The sequence below is a fragment of the Chlorocebus sabaeus genome, chromosome 8, assembly GCF_047675955.1.
Source record: "Chlorocebus sabaeus isolate Y175 chromosome 8, mChlSab1.0.hap1, whole genome shotgun sequence".
Classification (NCBI taxonomy): Eukaryota; Metazoa; Chordata; class Mammalia; order Primates; family Cercopithecidae; genus Chlorocebus; species Chlorocebus sabaeus.
Window position 1 is genome coordinate 53,168,223 of NC_132911.1, and position 13,143 is coordinate 53,181,365.

Consider the following 13,143-nt stretch of genomic DNA (forward strand, 5'->3'; position numbering starts at 1 on the left):
ATAAATAATGTTTATTTTTCTCAAGTGCACAGAAAGCCACTTCCATAGACGACTTCAAAAATGAGTAAAAATCAGAAATTATCTCATGACAAGCCAGAAGATTTAGAAATCAATGAAAAGATAGCACTTAGTCAGAAAATAATAGGTGCTGGCGAGGTTGCAGAGAAAAAGGAAGGCTTATACGTTGTTGGCAGGAGTGTATATTAGTTCAACCCTTGTGGAAAACAGTATGGCAATTCCTTAAAGACCTAAAAACAGAACTATCATTTGACTCAGCAACTGCATTACTGGGTATACGCCCAAAGAAATATAAATTGTATCATAAAGACGCCTGTAATCCCAGCACTTTGGGAGGCCGAGGCGGGTGGATCACGAGGTCAGGAAATCGAGATCATCCTGGCTAACACAGTGAAACCCCATCTCTACTAAATATACAAAAATTAGCCGGGTGTGGTGGTGGGCGCCTGTAGTCCCAGCTACTCGGGAGGCTGAGGCAAGAGAATGGCGTGAACCCGGGAGGCAGAGCTGGCAGTGAGCCGAGATCGCACCACTGCACTCTAGCCTGGGCAACAGAACAAGACTCCGTCTCAGAAAAAAAAAAAAAAAAAAAAAAAAAGAAAGAAAGAAAAGAAAAGAAAAGAAAGGGCAAAGCAATCTATCGGAGAAATGTTACTGAAATCAGAATAAAACTTAGCTTTTGTATCAGTAAATGATATTGATACAATGTCATAAATATCCTCTTATTACCCATGATTTTCATTTGTTTCTTGTCATTCCTGCTAGAATTTCTCACTCACGGTCCATCTGTTCATCAAGTTCTACTGACTCTGTCCCACTTCCGGGACGACTTCAATGTTGCCTAGAGCGTTTTCTTACTCTCCTTTGACAGTGCGACTCTGCCTTGCCTCGCTGTAACTGTGGGAGGGTATGTTCAGTCTCCCCAGCCAGATAGCAGGCTGCTTGTGCATCCCACACGTGCCCAGCGTGGTGCTGCAGGTGGAGTGTGTGATTGTATCTAAGGCTGAGGAGACACTTGTGTATCGCCTCCCTCTCTGTAGTCACCAGCGGTTGTGATATTAAACAGGCTGAGTCCAAAGGAGCATCGGGCCAAGTCCTTCCCTGCTGACTGCAGCCAAACTTGGCAGGCTGCCGCGTTCTGAGGGCCTTTGGCTGGCTGGAGGGCAGAAGTGCAGGGAGTGCTTGCTTGCCGCCTCTGACTGGCTGTGTACCCACCTCACTCCAAGTCACCCACAGCTCAGGTTCCAGCCAGCCTGGGGCTTCTAAATATAAGGTGTGCTCAGGGGTCCCCGATCACGCGCCTGCCTCTGGGCCTGCGTGGGTGGTGCAGCCTCTCTTCAATCTCTAAGAACTGGTTCTTTCAAAGCATGTATTTTCTGAAGAAACTTTAGAACCGCGTTTATTTTAAAAGAACGAATTGGAGAAAACAAATAGGTGAGTGACTACTTCATGGCTGAGTTAACACTTTTTCTCTGACCTTTAGGTCTGTTGTAGATGGAGTAAGTTCTGTGCATTGTATATAGTTGGACATATAGTTTTTCTTTCTTTTCGACCTAAATGTACTAATTGTATCTTTTTATTGCAATATGTTTGGTTGAACTTTTGCGTAAACATTTAAATTCCTTTTATCAGATATTTATTACATGGTAAATGATAATACTTTGTAACAGTCACGTGGAAAAAAAGAAAAGAAAACTCCCTGTTATTCATATCAATGCCTCTTTTCTCTGTTGCTGTTTCTCAGATTGATGCTCACAGCTTCTTGTGTGCTTTCTCACGGGTAAAGCCATGGCATCAGTACCTTCCATTGGTTGCCTTCTAGCCAGAAATCAGTATTATCGAAGTAAGTTGCACCATCATAGAGATATCCCTAGGTAATATGATTTGAGGTGATGTTTGTGGGATATTGTTAACATAGGTATCATGTTACCTTCAGAACTTAAGGGAGAAAACTAATTCTTGGTGACAATGAAGGAAACAGGAGGCCTCAGGGACCTCTCTGACCCAGTGCTGACAGCCACTTCTTTGTTCTAGCTACGTTGTATTGATGAAGCCATTGACACTTAAAAATCAGTGAACATCAGCTTATGTTTCATTACAATGTTTTAATTTTATGTACCTTGCATTCTGTAAGATCCACTAAAAACTGATAATTTTACATACATAAAGTATTATTCAACTCCTTAGAAAAGAAAGGATAGCATGATTTTGCTTCAAAAACTTTTTAATTTCCATCTTCTGCTATGGATAATAGGCCAATTTCTATCTGGCCAGTTTTATTTTTATTAATCTATCCATCTGTTCATATTCATAGCCAAATAGAAATTGTAGCTTCTTAGAGAAGATTGAGAAATTTCATAAAATAAAATAAGCATTTTAGAACCAAATTAGTAGTTATTAAAAGTATCTATGGCAACAACGCATAGAAAACTCTTCGTTCAAGGGTTGCTCGTAGTATAAGTTTTAGAGACAACCACTGATTTATTTATTTTACAAAAGTTTATGCTCATTTACTTAGTGTTATTTATCCACAGGAGTTACTTTTATAATCTGATCTTATAAGAGACATAGGTTTTAAATACAAGTTTAATAAGACAAAATGTTTGTTCTTTCAAAATAATTCCTTAATTCCTAGATTTGATGACTTTTGTAGAACTTTAAATATATATGTATGTAATATTTCTAATGTAGTATGACAATATTTATTCTTGGTCTTGTTCTTTCTTAGTCTTTGAATCTGAAAACATTTATAATACATTTTAAATTCAACATTCATATCCAAGGAGAGAGTGAGTTGCCTGCCTTGGAAATGATTATATCTTATCAGTAGAACATAGTATTTCTTAATATAGCAGCTTTCTATTGATTGGTAATTTGATCAGTTTTTCAATTCACGAATTCACAAGCTAGGAATAAATGATTTCAAACCGCGCTACTAGACAGTTTGTATTTAAATGATGCGAATGTGCTTGTCTGGTTGCCAGTTATTTATTTGTTTAATATCGTTTGTTTCCCACAGAGTCCAGTGTTTCTTCAGTTAGTTCTTTAACTGGCTCTGATTCCATTAACTTCATAGATGATGACAAATCACAGCAAGGTACTTAGTTATTTCTTTCAGTGCCATCCGTATTATTTCTTTTTATTTTTAATCTCAATTTTGTTTGATAAGGAGTAATACAAATTTTATTTGATAGGGTTGCCTGAAGTGGCAGAATCCACCTGGTGGTTTAAATTCTTTTTCCATTCTGACCCTGTGCTTTCAAATGTGAGAATAAAAGATCTGTCTGCTATTGGGTGAGTTTTAGCCTTCTCTGGTAAGGGCAGTTCTTACTTAGTGAATGAAATAATGCACATGGTATGTGTTATGCTACTCACTTAGGGTACACAATTGTCTCTTGAGAGCAGTAAGCCTTGCCTATGAAGTGTACCTGAAGGATGAGGGTGGCACTAACACAGCTCCCTCCTTGAAGGTCGCTGTCAGGAAGACCATAGCACCCTTTCCAGTTCAGTCACTCAAGAGTGGTGAAGTCATATGCCAAACTGTGTCATTGTTTGGCGGGCGATGGACTGAGAATCAGAGGAAAGGGTCTAAATTTGTTTTGCCCATACCTTCAGGAAAAGAATAACCATTGTCTAGTTGTTGTCTTAGATAACCTTAGAATGACACTGCTGATTTAGATTAGCTTCTGTGTGGTGCAAATTACTAGGCAGGTTGAATTGGGGGTTTGTGTGCAGTTGTTGTTTTCAGACATTTTGAACTCAAACACACTGACTAGCACAGTTGTTATTTAATATATTTAAACTACTTATTTTGGATTTTAGACATTTGAATACTTAGTAACTAAATGGAATAGAAATAATCTATAATAAAGTGATTCATAGATGCCAATGTTGAAATACAGTGATTTTGATGGATTTTCCAGCTAAGACAAATTTAGAATCATTATTTAAAAATAGAATCATTATTTAAAATATTTTGAAAAGCCAATACAAGACTAATTGTTGGAAAGATGTTTTCTCAACACTCTTTATCAAGTTTATTCATGTGAATTATCTGGACAATGTTTCGTTTATTTATCCCAACCTCTCAGACTACTATAAAGTCAACCCAAATTACAGATGAGCACTTTGTAGTTGATCATCTTTGCACTGCCATTCAATGAACATGTTGGTAACGGTTGCCTGCCTTATGTAGCATGAACAGTTGATTCTGACAATCAAGATCCTCTGCCTGCTGCAGTGGCCCATACGTGAACGGCTCCCCTTCAGCGCCCCAGCTACTCCAGGACTCTTCTCCTTGTAAGAAGACAAAAATGTGCCTGAGATCTCACTTATGAGACAAGATCACAGCAGTCACTGATATAGCAAAAGTTTAGGCATTTTTCTCAACACAAAGACTATCACCACAAGTGGCACTTGCTACCTGGTGCATCTTTGAAAATTGTGCCTTTAGAAACAAGACACCCCTTTGAAGTAATAGGCCTTCAAATGTTGTGATTTACATAAAGTAGCTCTTTCATTACTTATATCATTTTTATTAAAAATCTTAAGTTAGATTATTTTTATGTCTGTTGAACGATTTATTTATTATGCTTTAAAACTGATGTGTCAGTGTTTCACATAATGGTTTAAAGGGCATTGAATTCAGAAGTTTAGAAAAGAATTGTAAAAATTCAATTTTTTTAAAATAATGAAGGTTGGAAATAGCATATGTATCGTTAAGTACATTACCTGCTAAATAGATTACCATACAGCTAACCAATTGGTCATTGTAGAGACTTTAAAATTCTTTTTTTTAAATAACATTTAATGACATGGAAAATTATATTATTGTATTAAAAACTGGCCTAATACGCCATATATAGTACAATTTTAGTTGTATTAAAAAGTTACATATGCATAAAGTAGACAGGAAGGAACTATACCAAAATGCTGACAGGGCCATTTCTGGAGATGGGATTATGGGCGTTTTTCATTCTCTTTTTAATATATTTTTCCGTATCTGTAAATTTTTCTAATATGCCAAGTATTGTGTATAATTAGAAAACAATAAATGTTAATATAAAAAGGAACACTGAAATTTTCTGAATAAGTGTATTCCCTACATTGAGTAGAATAGCTCTCTGTTCTCTGAATATTGGGCAAATAATACTTAATAAGTTTCAATTGATAAGTTTCTGTATATTGCTTGCAAGTAGTTTTCAGTGTGAGATGTAAGGCTTAGATATCAGGGATGCTCACTCAGCGGTAGACATCACTGCAGTCATGGGGCCAATGCTGACATAAACATCCAGCGGAGCACACATAACCCTTAGCAGGATGGTCTTCCTACCCAACTACATAACCATGACAGAGCATCCAGGCTGGCCATTGGCAGTGACAGACATTGCAGACAGATCATTTACCTGTTCCGAATGGGAAAGGCATTTCTTCAAGCTTGTGTCCCTTTATCACATAGTTGTTAATGAAAGGACTCAAACATCCCTTTGATCCACATCACTGTCTACATGTGATGGCTTTCCTGGTGGCTGCCTGCATAAACACATTTTCTCTATTTCTAGAAGTGGATTAAATTGTAGGAGTATATATATTCACTTGATTTTGGTTCAAATTAAATCATAGTAATTAAAAACAGATTTTTTTTAAGTGAGAGAAAATATAATGGCAAACTCTGGAAAGGTTCTGTTTCCACTTTAATATCATCAGCAAATTCTTTTTTTTCTTAACTACTTGATATATGAATGAACAGATTGCTTGTTTAGGTTACTTGATGAAGTTTGCAAAGTAGGTTAGCAACTTGGCATTTACTTTGTTTACTCAGAAAAATACCATTTGTTAAATTACCTTATTTGGGAGGGCTTATATATTTGTAAAAATTACAGTTTTTATATTAGTTTAGACTAGTGTTGCTCTTTCTGAAAATTATTATTATTTAAAGTAATGGAATTTTACATAAAATTTTAAGTCAAACAAAACTATGAACATATATAGTAATTAAATATTTTAGAGTAGTTACACACACATATGTGAAGGTAGATAGATAGACAGATAGATAGATACATTAAAAAAAATGGAAGATATCTTTCCAGAAAGTAATATTAAATTGAACTCACAAAATGATTTAAAAATGGAAAGAATTTCTGCATACTATCCCAGAGTTTCCACAGAATTAAAATAATAGAAATATATAAAAGGAACAAAATATTTTCTGGTTAATTCTAGATAATCTTTCTCAACGTATCAGAAGACATTTTTGCACTGCCTTTAAAAAGTACGTCACAAATAGATCTCAGCATAACTGTGCATTATTTTAGATAAAATATCTCCTACCTGGCTCTGTTGCTTGTTGGGTAGACAATCAACAGTGAAGGCCAAGTGTGTTGGGGAGGTGACATCAATCCAAATGACTTGCGATGTGCTGTGAACATTCTAATCTGATATTATGAAACGTTATTTTGACTGGACTTGGATGTCTGTATTAAACGCAGTATGATTTTGACAATTTAGGCTCAGGTTCTATAAAACTGTGTGTTGGTATTCTGTTATTTTTTTTTTTTGATATATGATTTTGATCTCAGGTTTCAAGTTACTGATTTTATTTCTTTACAGATGAAACCACCAACAGCCCATCCCTCAATTCTCACAACCGTAAAAATTATTGAGTTGGTGTTTAGGCCTTCTTGGTGCTTCACACAATATGTAGAATTTAAAGTTGTAGAAAACAAAACTGCATGCTTCCATTTGGCTATTAAAGAAGGATGATAAACAAAATTATTTTAGAGAGTGATAGTAATTGGCCAGGTTGAATTGAATAGGGCTAAAACTAACTCATAGAAATTCAAGAAGTGTAGCAAGTCATAATTTATTCAAGTTCCCTATAAAGTCTTCTAACCTAACATGTCAAAGCCAAGTTCATGATCTCTATACTCCACCATATCTCCTTGTAGTATCTTCGCTTTCAGATAATGATGGCAGCATTAATCAACTCAAGTAGCAAGTTGGCTTATTTTCTTTCCTATCCAATCCAACATCAAGTCTTTTCAATTTTGTATCTTTAATGTTTCTGGGGTCTACCTACTTACTTTCTTTCCCAAGTGCACCACCTAAATTCAAATGTCAATCATTTGTCCCTGGGGTACTGCCATGACCTCCTAAGTGGTCCACTTACACTATTTTTATCTCTCTCTAGTCAACTGTCCTCTACAGAATAACCATAACCATCTTTAGAATGTACAACCCGATTATGCTCCCCTGTGAACATTCACTCACACACACACACTCCCACATTTGCACACACAGAAGACTTAATCACTCCTAATAAATGAGAGGTAGTCACAGCTCACCAATCCCAGCTCTGGTCTAGCTCCTGGTGACCCCTATGATCCACCCTGCAGCTTGCTCTCCACAGCTTCCTGTGTTCCAGCTGCATCTGCCTTCCCGCAGTCACTTAGGTACATCATTTTCCCTGTTGCCACAGGGCCTTTCCATTTCCCTCAGCTTAGAATCTCCTCACTTAATGTCTACTTATCTTTGAAACCTTAGCTCTAAAGTCACTTCCACCGAGAAACCTTCTCCGACCTCCCTGACTCAAGTAGATTTTCCATTATCCACTCAGTTAGTGCATATCTCTCTCCTTCCCAGCACTAATCACAGATATAATTTTACAATTGCTTTATGTAGTTATTTGGTTAATATAGGTTTCATCCATTACACTATAAACTACAAGAAAGTAAGATCAAGGGTCATGCCTGCTTTGCTGAACATTGTGTACCCAGCCTCTGACATACAATAAATATTTGCAAAGGAATGGCAATGGTTCTTTAGCCAGGACTGGTGACGACCTCAAGAAGCATTACTTTTCAGTGGGAAGAAGGAAACACTAAATCAGTAAAGAAATGAAGAAAATGTTTTCTAGTAGTGATACGTGCTGTAAAGGAAAATGAAGTGTTTTGTGGGAGAGTGATGAGATAGGGTGGAGGTAAAGGGAGGGCAACTTGGATTGGTGAAGTTAGGAAAGGACTCAGTGAGAAGTTGGCTTTGGGGTGGAGTCCTGAAGGAGGAGAAGTGACTAGTTTTGTGAGAAGTACTCTGGGCAGAGAAAATAGCCAGTGGGGCTTGCTGTGCTCTGCATTGTGTATATAGCCTCTTGTTACACTGCTGTGAAGAGGCAATGGCTTTGAAAGAATTTTGCATATTCCATGTGGAGGTCAAATTGTGAACAACTTTTTTTCCCAACTACACCCACACTGAGAAATGGCAGGGTGTGGGGACTATGCCCTTTCTTCTTCAAGTCCCTCAGGGTGATCTATATATTGTCCCCAATAACACTGCACAGTAGCATGCATACAAAGTAACCAAGTCCAGTGGGGCACGCCCTCAGGTGTCTCCAGGCCTTGAAATAATTCTCTAAACTAACGAGGTAATTTCTACCCTATCATTTCCTTTCTACCACTCACACCAAGTGGGTAAGTGCATTGCTATGAAAGGTTTGTCTCTAGTTTCTTTTTGACAAACTATATTTCTAGAAAAATTTTATATCAGAGGACTAGAAAAAAGGGAGAGCTACACTATCACCTTCCTTACACAATCATGAAGAAAGAATGTATTTCAGTTCTGGGGTCTGAAAAGTTTTCTCCATTATAGTCAAATCACTTGGTTCTCAAAAGGTTAAGAAAAAAGCTTATGATGTGTTTCTAATATATCTTCAAACAACTTTTATTCAACTTTTAAATTCAATTTAATTAAATACCTTTTAATTAAATTCATTATAACCAAATATTTATTTCATTTATTCAGAAAAAACCATATTTCTGTTATAGTTTTATCTGACTAAGAGGGTTAGACCATACAAGTTTTGCTTCATTATTTTTAGTTAGGTGTATTGGAGTTTGTTTGCCTCCAAATTATAAACCCCAAATATATTAAATCCTTTGCACTTTAGTAATTGTTTGATTAACAGCCAACTGAAATTTAAGCTAAATGAGTATTTTATCCTTTTCTCACGCTTAGCAGAGGTTTTTGAATTAGTGAATGAAGTTACTGGGACTATGATTTGTATGTCAATACACTACAAAGCTTAGTGTTTTACAATTCTTTTTCAACGAAGAACGACTAACATTTTATTTTCAAATGAACTACCTTTGAAAATATTTGTGCAATCTTAAGAAGCATATTTGGAGAGTTGCTTATTTTCGGATTTCAAGCTAAATTTCACCATGAAAAGGGAAGACAGATAAAACTCGTAAACTCATCATTTTACTTTGCTCTTTTTTATACTAGATGGATTTCACATATCCGCTTATTTTCTGTTACTGCTGATACAGCTTAATATTCTGGAAGGAGACTGTATTGTTTTCTCTCTATTGTGCAAAAGACATCCTTTTACCTTGATATGTTTGACTGGTGTTCATGACAGTCCCTGAGTTAGGAGCATATTTGAGTGTGTTTGATGGTGAATATAAGACCTCAATTGGTCCTGAGTTCTGGACTCCACAGGAGTAAAGGTTTTGAATTGAAAGCGAGGCAGGCCTCATTTAAAGGAGCAGTGTAGGACTGGAATAAGAAACTGGGGATCTGTGGAGGTGAATTAGTTACTCTTACACATATTTAAAAGTTTAACAAATCTGTAACTGACCAATTAATTCCAAATCAATGAACAAGTATTTTCTTTCTGGAAATATTTTTTAAACACTATTCCATATGTTTTCTTTTTTCAAAATTCTAGAACATGTTAAATGTCAGAGAGTCAAATCATTCTCCAGCTAATCATTCTAATTAGTTATTTATAGCATTTGGGTGAAGCATACCTCATATTTCTTCAAATAGCACTAATGACTTCTCTAATGTTAATAGTTAAAAACATGGTAAGGCAGAGAGAAAGGCTGGAAGTGTATTACAACAGTGTAAATACTCCATAAGCACCTTGTTTGCTGTCCAAACAAGTAGCAATTTATTTTGGCAAATCTGCAGTCCTTAAATTCTCATAATCTGATGTGTCTAACACTCATGTAGGGAGTTTGAGAAAGTGCAGATAGCAGGGCTCCTTCTCCAGAAATCCCACACCCATAGTCCTGAGCTGAGGGCTAGGAATCTCATTCTTCAATGAGGGCTTCTGGAGATTTGTTTCTGTACAGAGAGTAACATTTCTTTACACTGCCTATGGGCAAAACTGCCACTGTCCCTCCGCCCAAAGTCTGGGAGTAAGCTGCTTCTGTTAAGCTATGGTGGTAATTTTGGTGTGAAGAAAGCACAATGACCTGGGAGAGCAAGTGAGTGATTCTGGAAACAAAATCATGTAAAATAGTGAGGTTATTTCAAATCAGGAAGATGTAAAGGTAAACTGAGGCTGGAGCTGAACCGGGAACGAAGACACAAGGCAAATGGCAGTGAGAATAGCCTTTATTAGGACTCGCGGGCGGGGTTCCTTGGTCCAAGGGTGCTGGCCAAGGAAGTTGCGCTGAGGGAGGAGGGTAGGGGCTTTTTATAGCCCGAGAGGTAGGGAAGCTGGTTGTGCAAACAGGGCCTGGAGGGTCTTGAAACTACTAGGGCAGGAGTTGAGTAAGGGTCACGAGGAAGGGGTCTTTGGAAACTGTTAACCAAAACTGCTGTTTACGAACTTGTGGAATGCAGGTGAGCTGCAGGTCATGGGGGAGTGTGGTTGCCCAGCCGGAACCTCTGACGTATGTAAGTCTGCTGGTATGTACAAGGGTGAAGGGAGTCTTTTACAAAAGGCCTGCTACGCCGGGTAACGCCACCATGTTGGGTCTAGATTCCTGCCTAACAGAAGGGTTAGAAGTTAAATATACATAAGTGATCAAGTTCAAACATTGTAGGAAAAGTTGGAGTTCAGAAAGATTGTCAAGTTTTGTAGGTAGTTTTCTTTCACATCCTTAAATGTTAATAATTACAGACAGCTACTAATTTTAAATTAAAATGTCTTTTTTGTTTTTTTAGGTCGTAATTCATTCATGACTTTCATTAGAGATAAATGCAATCTTAAAAATGATATTTTTTTCAATTTATCTCCATTCATATAAAATGTATATCATGTTTATGCTTACCTGATAATAACGTATATTTTCTTCTGTCATTCTGCAGTGGCACCATGGCTTTGAAGATGAATACAGATGGCCTAAGAAACACATTGAAAAATATACTAATATGGGCCATCATGTGTCTCACACTTGTAATCCCAGTATGCTGGGAGGTGGAGATGGGAGGATCACTGTAGCTGAGCAGTTTGAGATGAGACCAGCCTGGGCAACACAGAGAAATGTCATCCCTGTAAAAAATACAAAAAAGAAATTAACCAGGTTTGGTTGCACCTGTGGTCCCAACTACTTGGGAGGGTGAGGCCAGGTGTAGAGGCTGCAGTGAGCTTGATAACGCCACTGCACTCTAGTCCAGCCTGGGTGACAAAGCAAGACCCTATCTCAAAAGAAGGAAGGGAAGGAAAGGGGAGGGGAGGGGAGAGAAAGGGAGGGAAGGGGAGGGAAAGGGAGGGGAGGGAAAGGGAGGGAAGGGGAGGGAAGGGGAGGGGAGGGAGGGTGGAGGGAAAGGGAAGGGGATGGGGAAGGGGAAGGGAGGGGGAAGGGAAAGGGAGGGGAGGGAGAAAGAAAGAAAGAAAGAGAAGAAAGAAAGAAAGAAAGAAAGAGAAGAAAGAAAGAAGGAAGGAAAGAAAGAAAGAAAGAAAGAAAGAAAGAAAGAAAGAAAGAAAGAAAGAAAGAAAGAAAGAAAGAAAGGAAAGAAAGAAAGAAAGAAAGAAAGAAAGAAAGAAAGAAAGAAAGAAAGAAAGAAAGAAAGAAAGAAAGAAAGAAAGAAAGAAAGAAAGAAAGAAAGAAAGAAAGAAAGAAAGAAAGAAAGAAAGAAAGAAAGAAAGAAAGAAAGAAGGAGAAAGAAGGAAGGGAGGAAGGGAGGAAAGGAAAGCATTACATGATTGGAGAAAGGAGATGTGTGCTGATGTCCCAGGGAGCTGTCTGTTTTATTTGTGCAGTGATGATTTCTTGCCTATCTCCCATGTGCCAGATTCTCAGCTGGATTCCAGTCTCATCATACTCTCATTTCACAGGAGTGTCAGAACAGAGAACATTCCACCTGGGAGTCCAGGGAAGGCAAGTAATCTCACTTGTTCTCCTGTAAAGAAAGAGCTGGGGGAAGGGGGCGGGGGGGTGGTGGTGAAAGTCTACTAAATGCCTGCTAAAGAAGTTTGAGGATTATAGATAGGTAGAAGGGAAGAACAACTAGTACGCTGAAGTTAACAATTGCTGCTGTGGCTTTAAACTTTAAGAAAATGCAACAGCAGAAATATTTAAAATAGCTTTAAAGAATGAATAAGGAAAAGCTTATATGTTTGTGATCTTTATTATTGCACATATCGTCCTAATACATTTTATCTTTTAAGAACAAACAATCTTTTTATAAAGAATTTGGATTGTTTTGCATTCCTCCAGATAGTAAAATGTCTAAATCACACACACTACACTCATCTAAAGGCTTCTAAAAATGGAATCAGCTTTAGCAACAGTTTTGGGAAGTGATCTGTAAAGCATTTGCTTTTTATTTTGGAAAGTGTTCACACAAAGCTTTCAAATTAATAACAATCACCATTATTTACTTTGTTATTTCAATGACTAATTGTTGCAGTGTACTCGAGTCCACACCATATTATAATCACAAGCTCTGTTCAGTCTTACTCTTAATAAAAGTTTTAAAATTATTGAAAACAAAAATGTTTGTAGAATTTCAAAGTGATTCTTTCATACTAAGCATTCTACACATGAGAGGTCCTGTTTTTGTTAGTCAATTGAAGATTCTGTGCTGGGCCTGGTGTAGTGGCTCACGTCTGTAATCGTAGCACTTTGGGAGGCTGAAGCGGGTGGATCACTTGAGGTCAGGAGTTCAAGACCAGCCTGGCCAATATTGTGAAACCCCTTCTCTACTAAAAATATAAATATTAGCTGGGTTTGGTGGCAGGCACCTGTAATACCAGTTACTCAGGAGGCTGATGCAGGAGAATCGCCTGAACCCAGAGGCGGAGGCTGCAGTAAGTTGAGATCGCACGTAACTGCACTCCAGCCTAGGTGTCTCAAAAAAAAAAAAAAAAAAAAAAAGATTCTGTGTTGGCCT

The 13,143-nt window shown here is 37.5% G+C and overlaps 1 protein-coding gene across 2 annotated transcripts; it reads left to right on the forward strand.

The window, feature by feature from the left end:
* The first annotated feature begins 1,226 nt into the window (after positions 1-1,226).
* On the forward strand, positions 1,227-5,086 carry PPDPFL (pancreatic progenitor cell differentiation and proliferation factor like). Of its 2 annotated transcripts, none has more exons than XM_073018645.1 (5): positions 1,227-1,452; positions 1,763-1,861; positions 3,038-3,115; positions 3,213-3,312; positions 3,489-5,086. In XM_073018645.1, exons 2-5 carry the CDS (start codon positions 1,807-1,809, stop codon positions 3,508-3,510), a joined length of 255 nt encoding a protein of 84 aa, XP_072874746.1. In that variant the 5' UTR covers positions 1,227-1,452; positions 1,763-1,806; the 3' UTR covers positions 3,511-5,086. The 2 variants fall into 2 exon arrangements, with proteins under 2 accessions (XP_072874746.1, XP_007998766.2); XM_008000575.3 differs by having other exon boundaries at positions 4,214-5,086.
* Positions 5,087-13,143: the final 8,057 nt, after the last annotated feature.

Excerpts from the sequence above, each read along its gene's own strand:
- PPDPFL (XM_073018645.1), top strand. The coding sequence starts at position 1,807 with ATGGCATCAGTACCTTCCATTGGTTGCCTTCTAGCCAGAAATCAGTAT. Across the intron at positions 3,116-3,212 it reads TGATGACAAATCACAGCAAG|GGTTGCCTGAAGTGGCAGAA; the intron begins GTACTTAGTTAT and ends TTTATTTGATAG. Across the intron at positions 3,313-3,488 it reads AAAGATCTGTCTGCTATTGG|GTCGCTGTCAGGAAGACCAT; the intron begins GTGAGTTTTAGC and ends CCCTCCTTGAAG.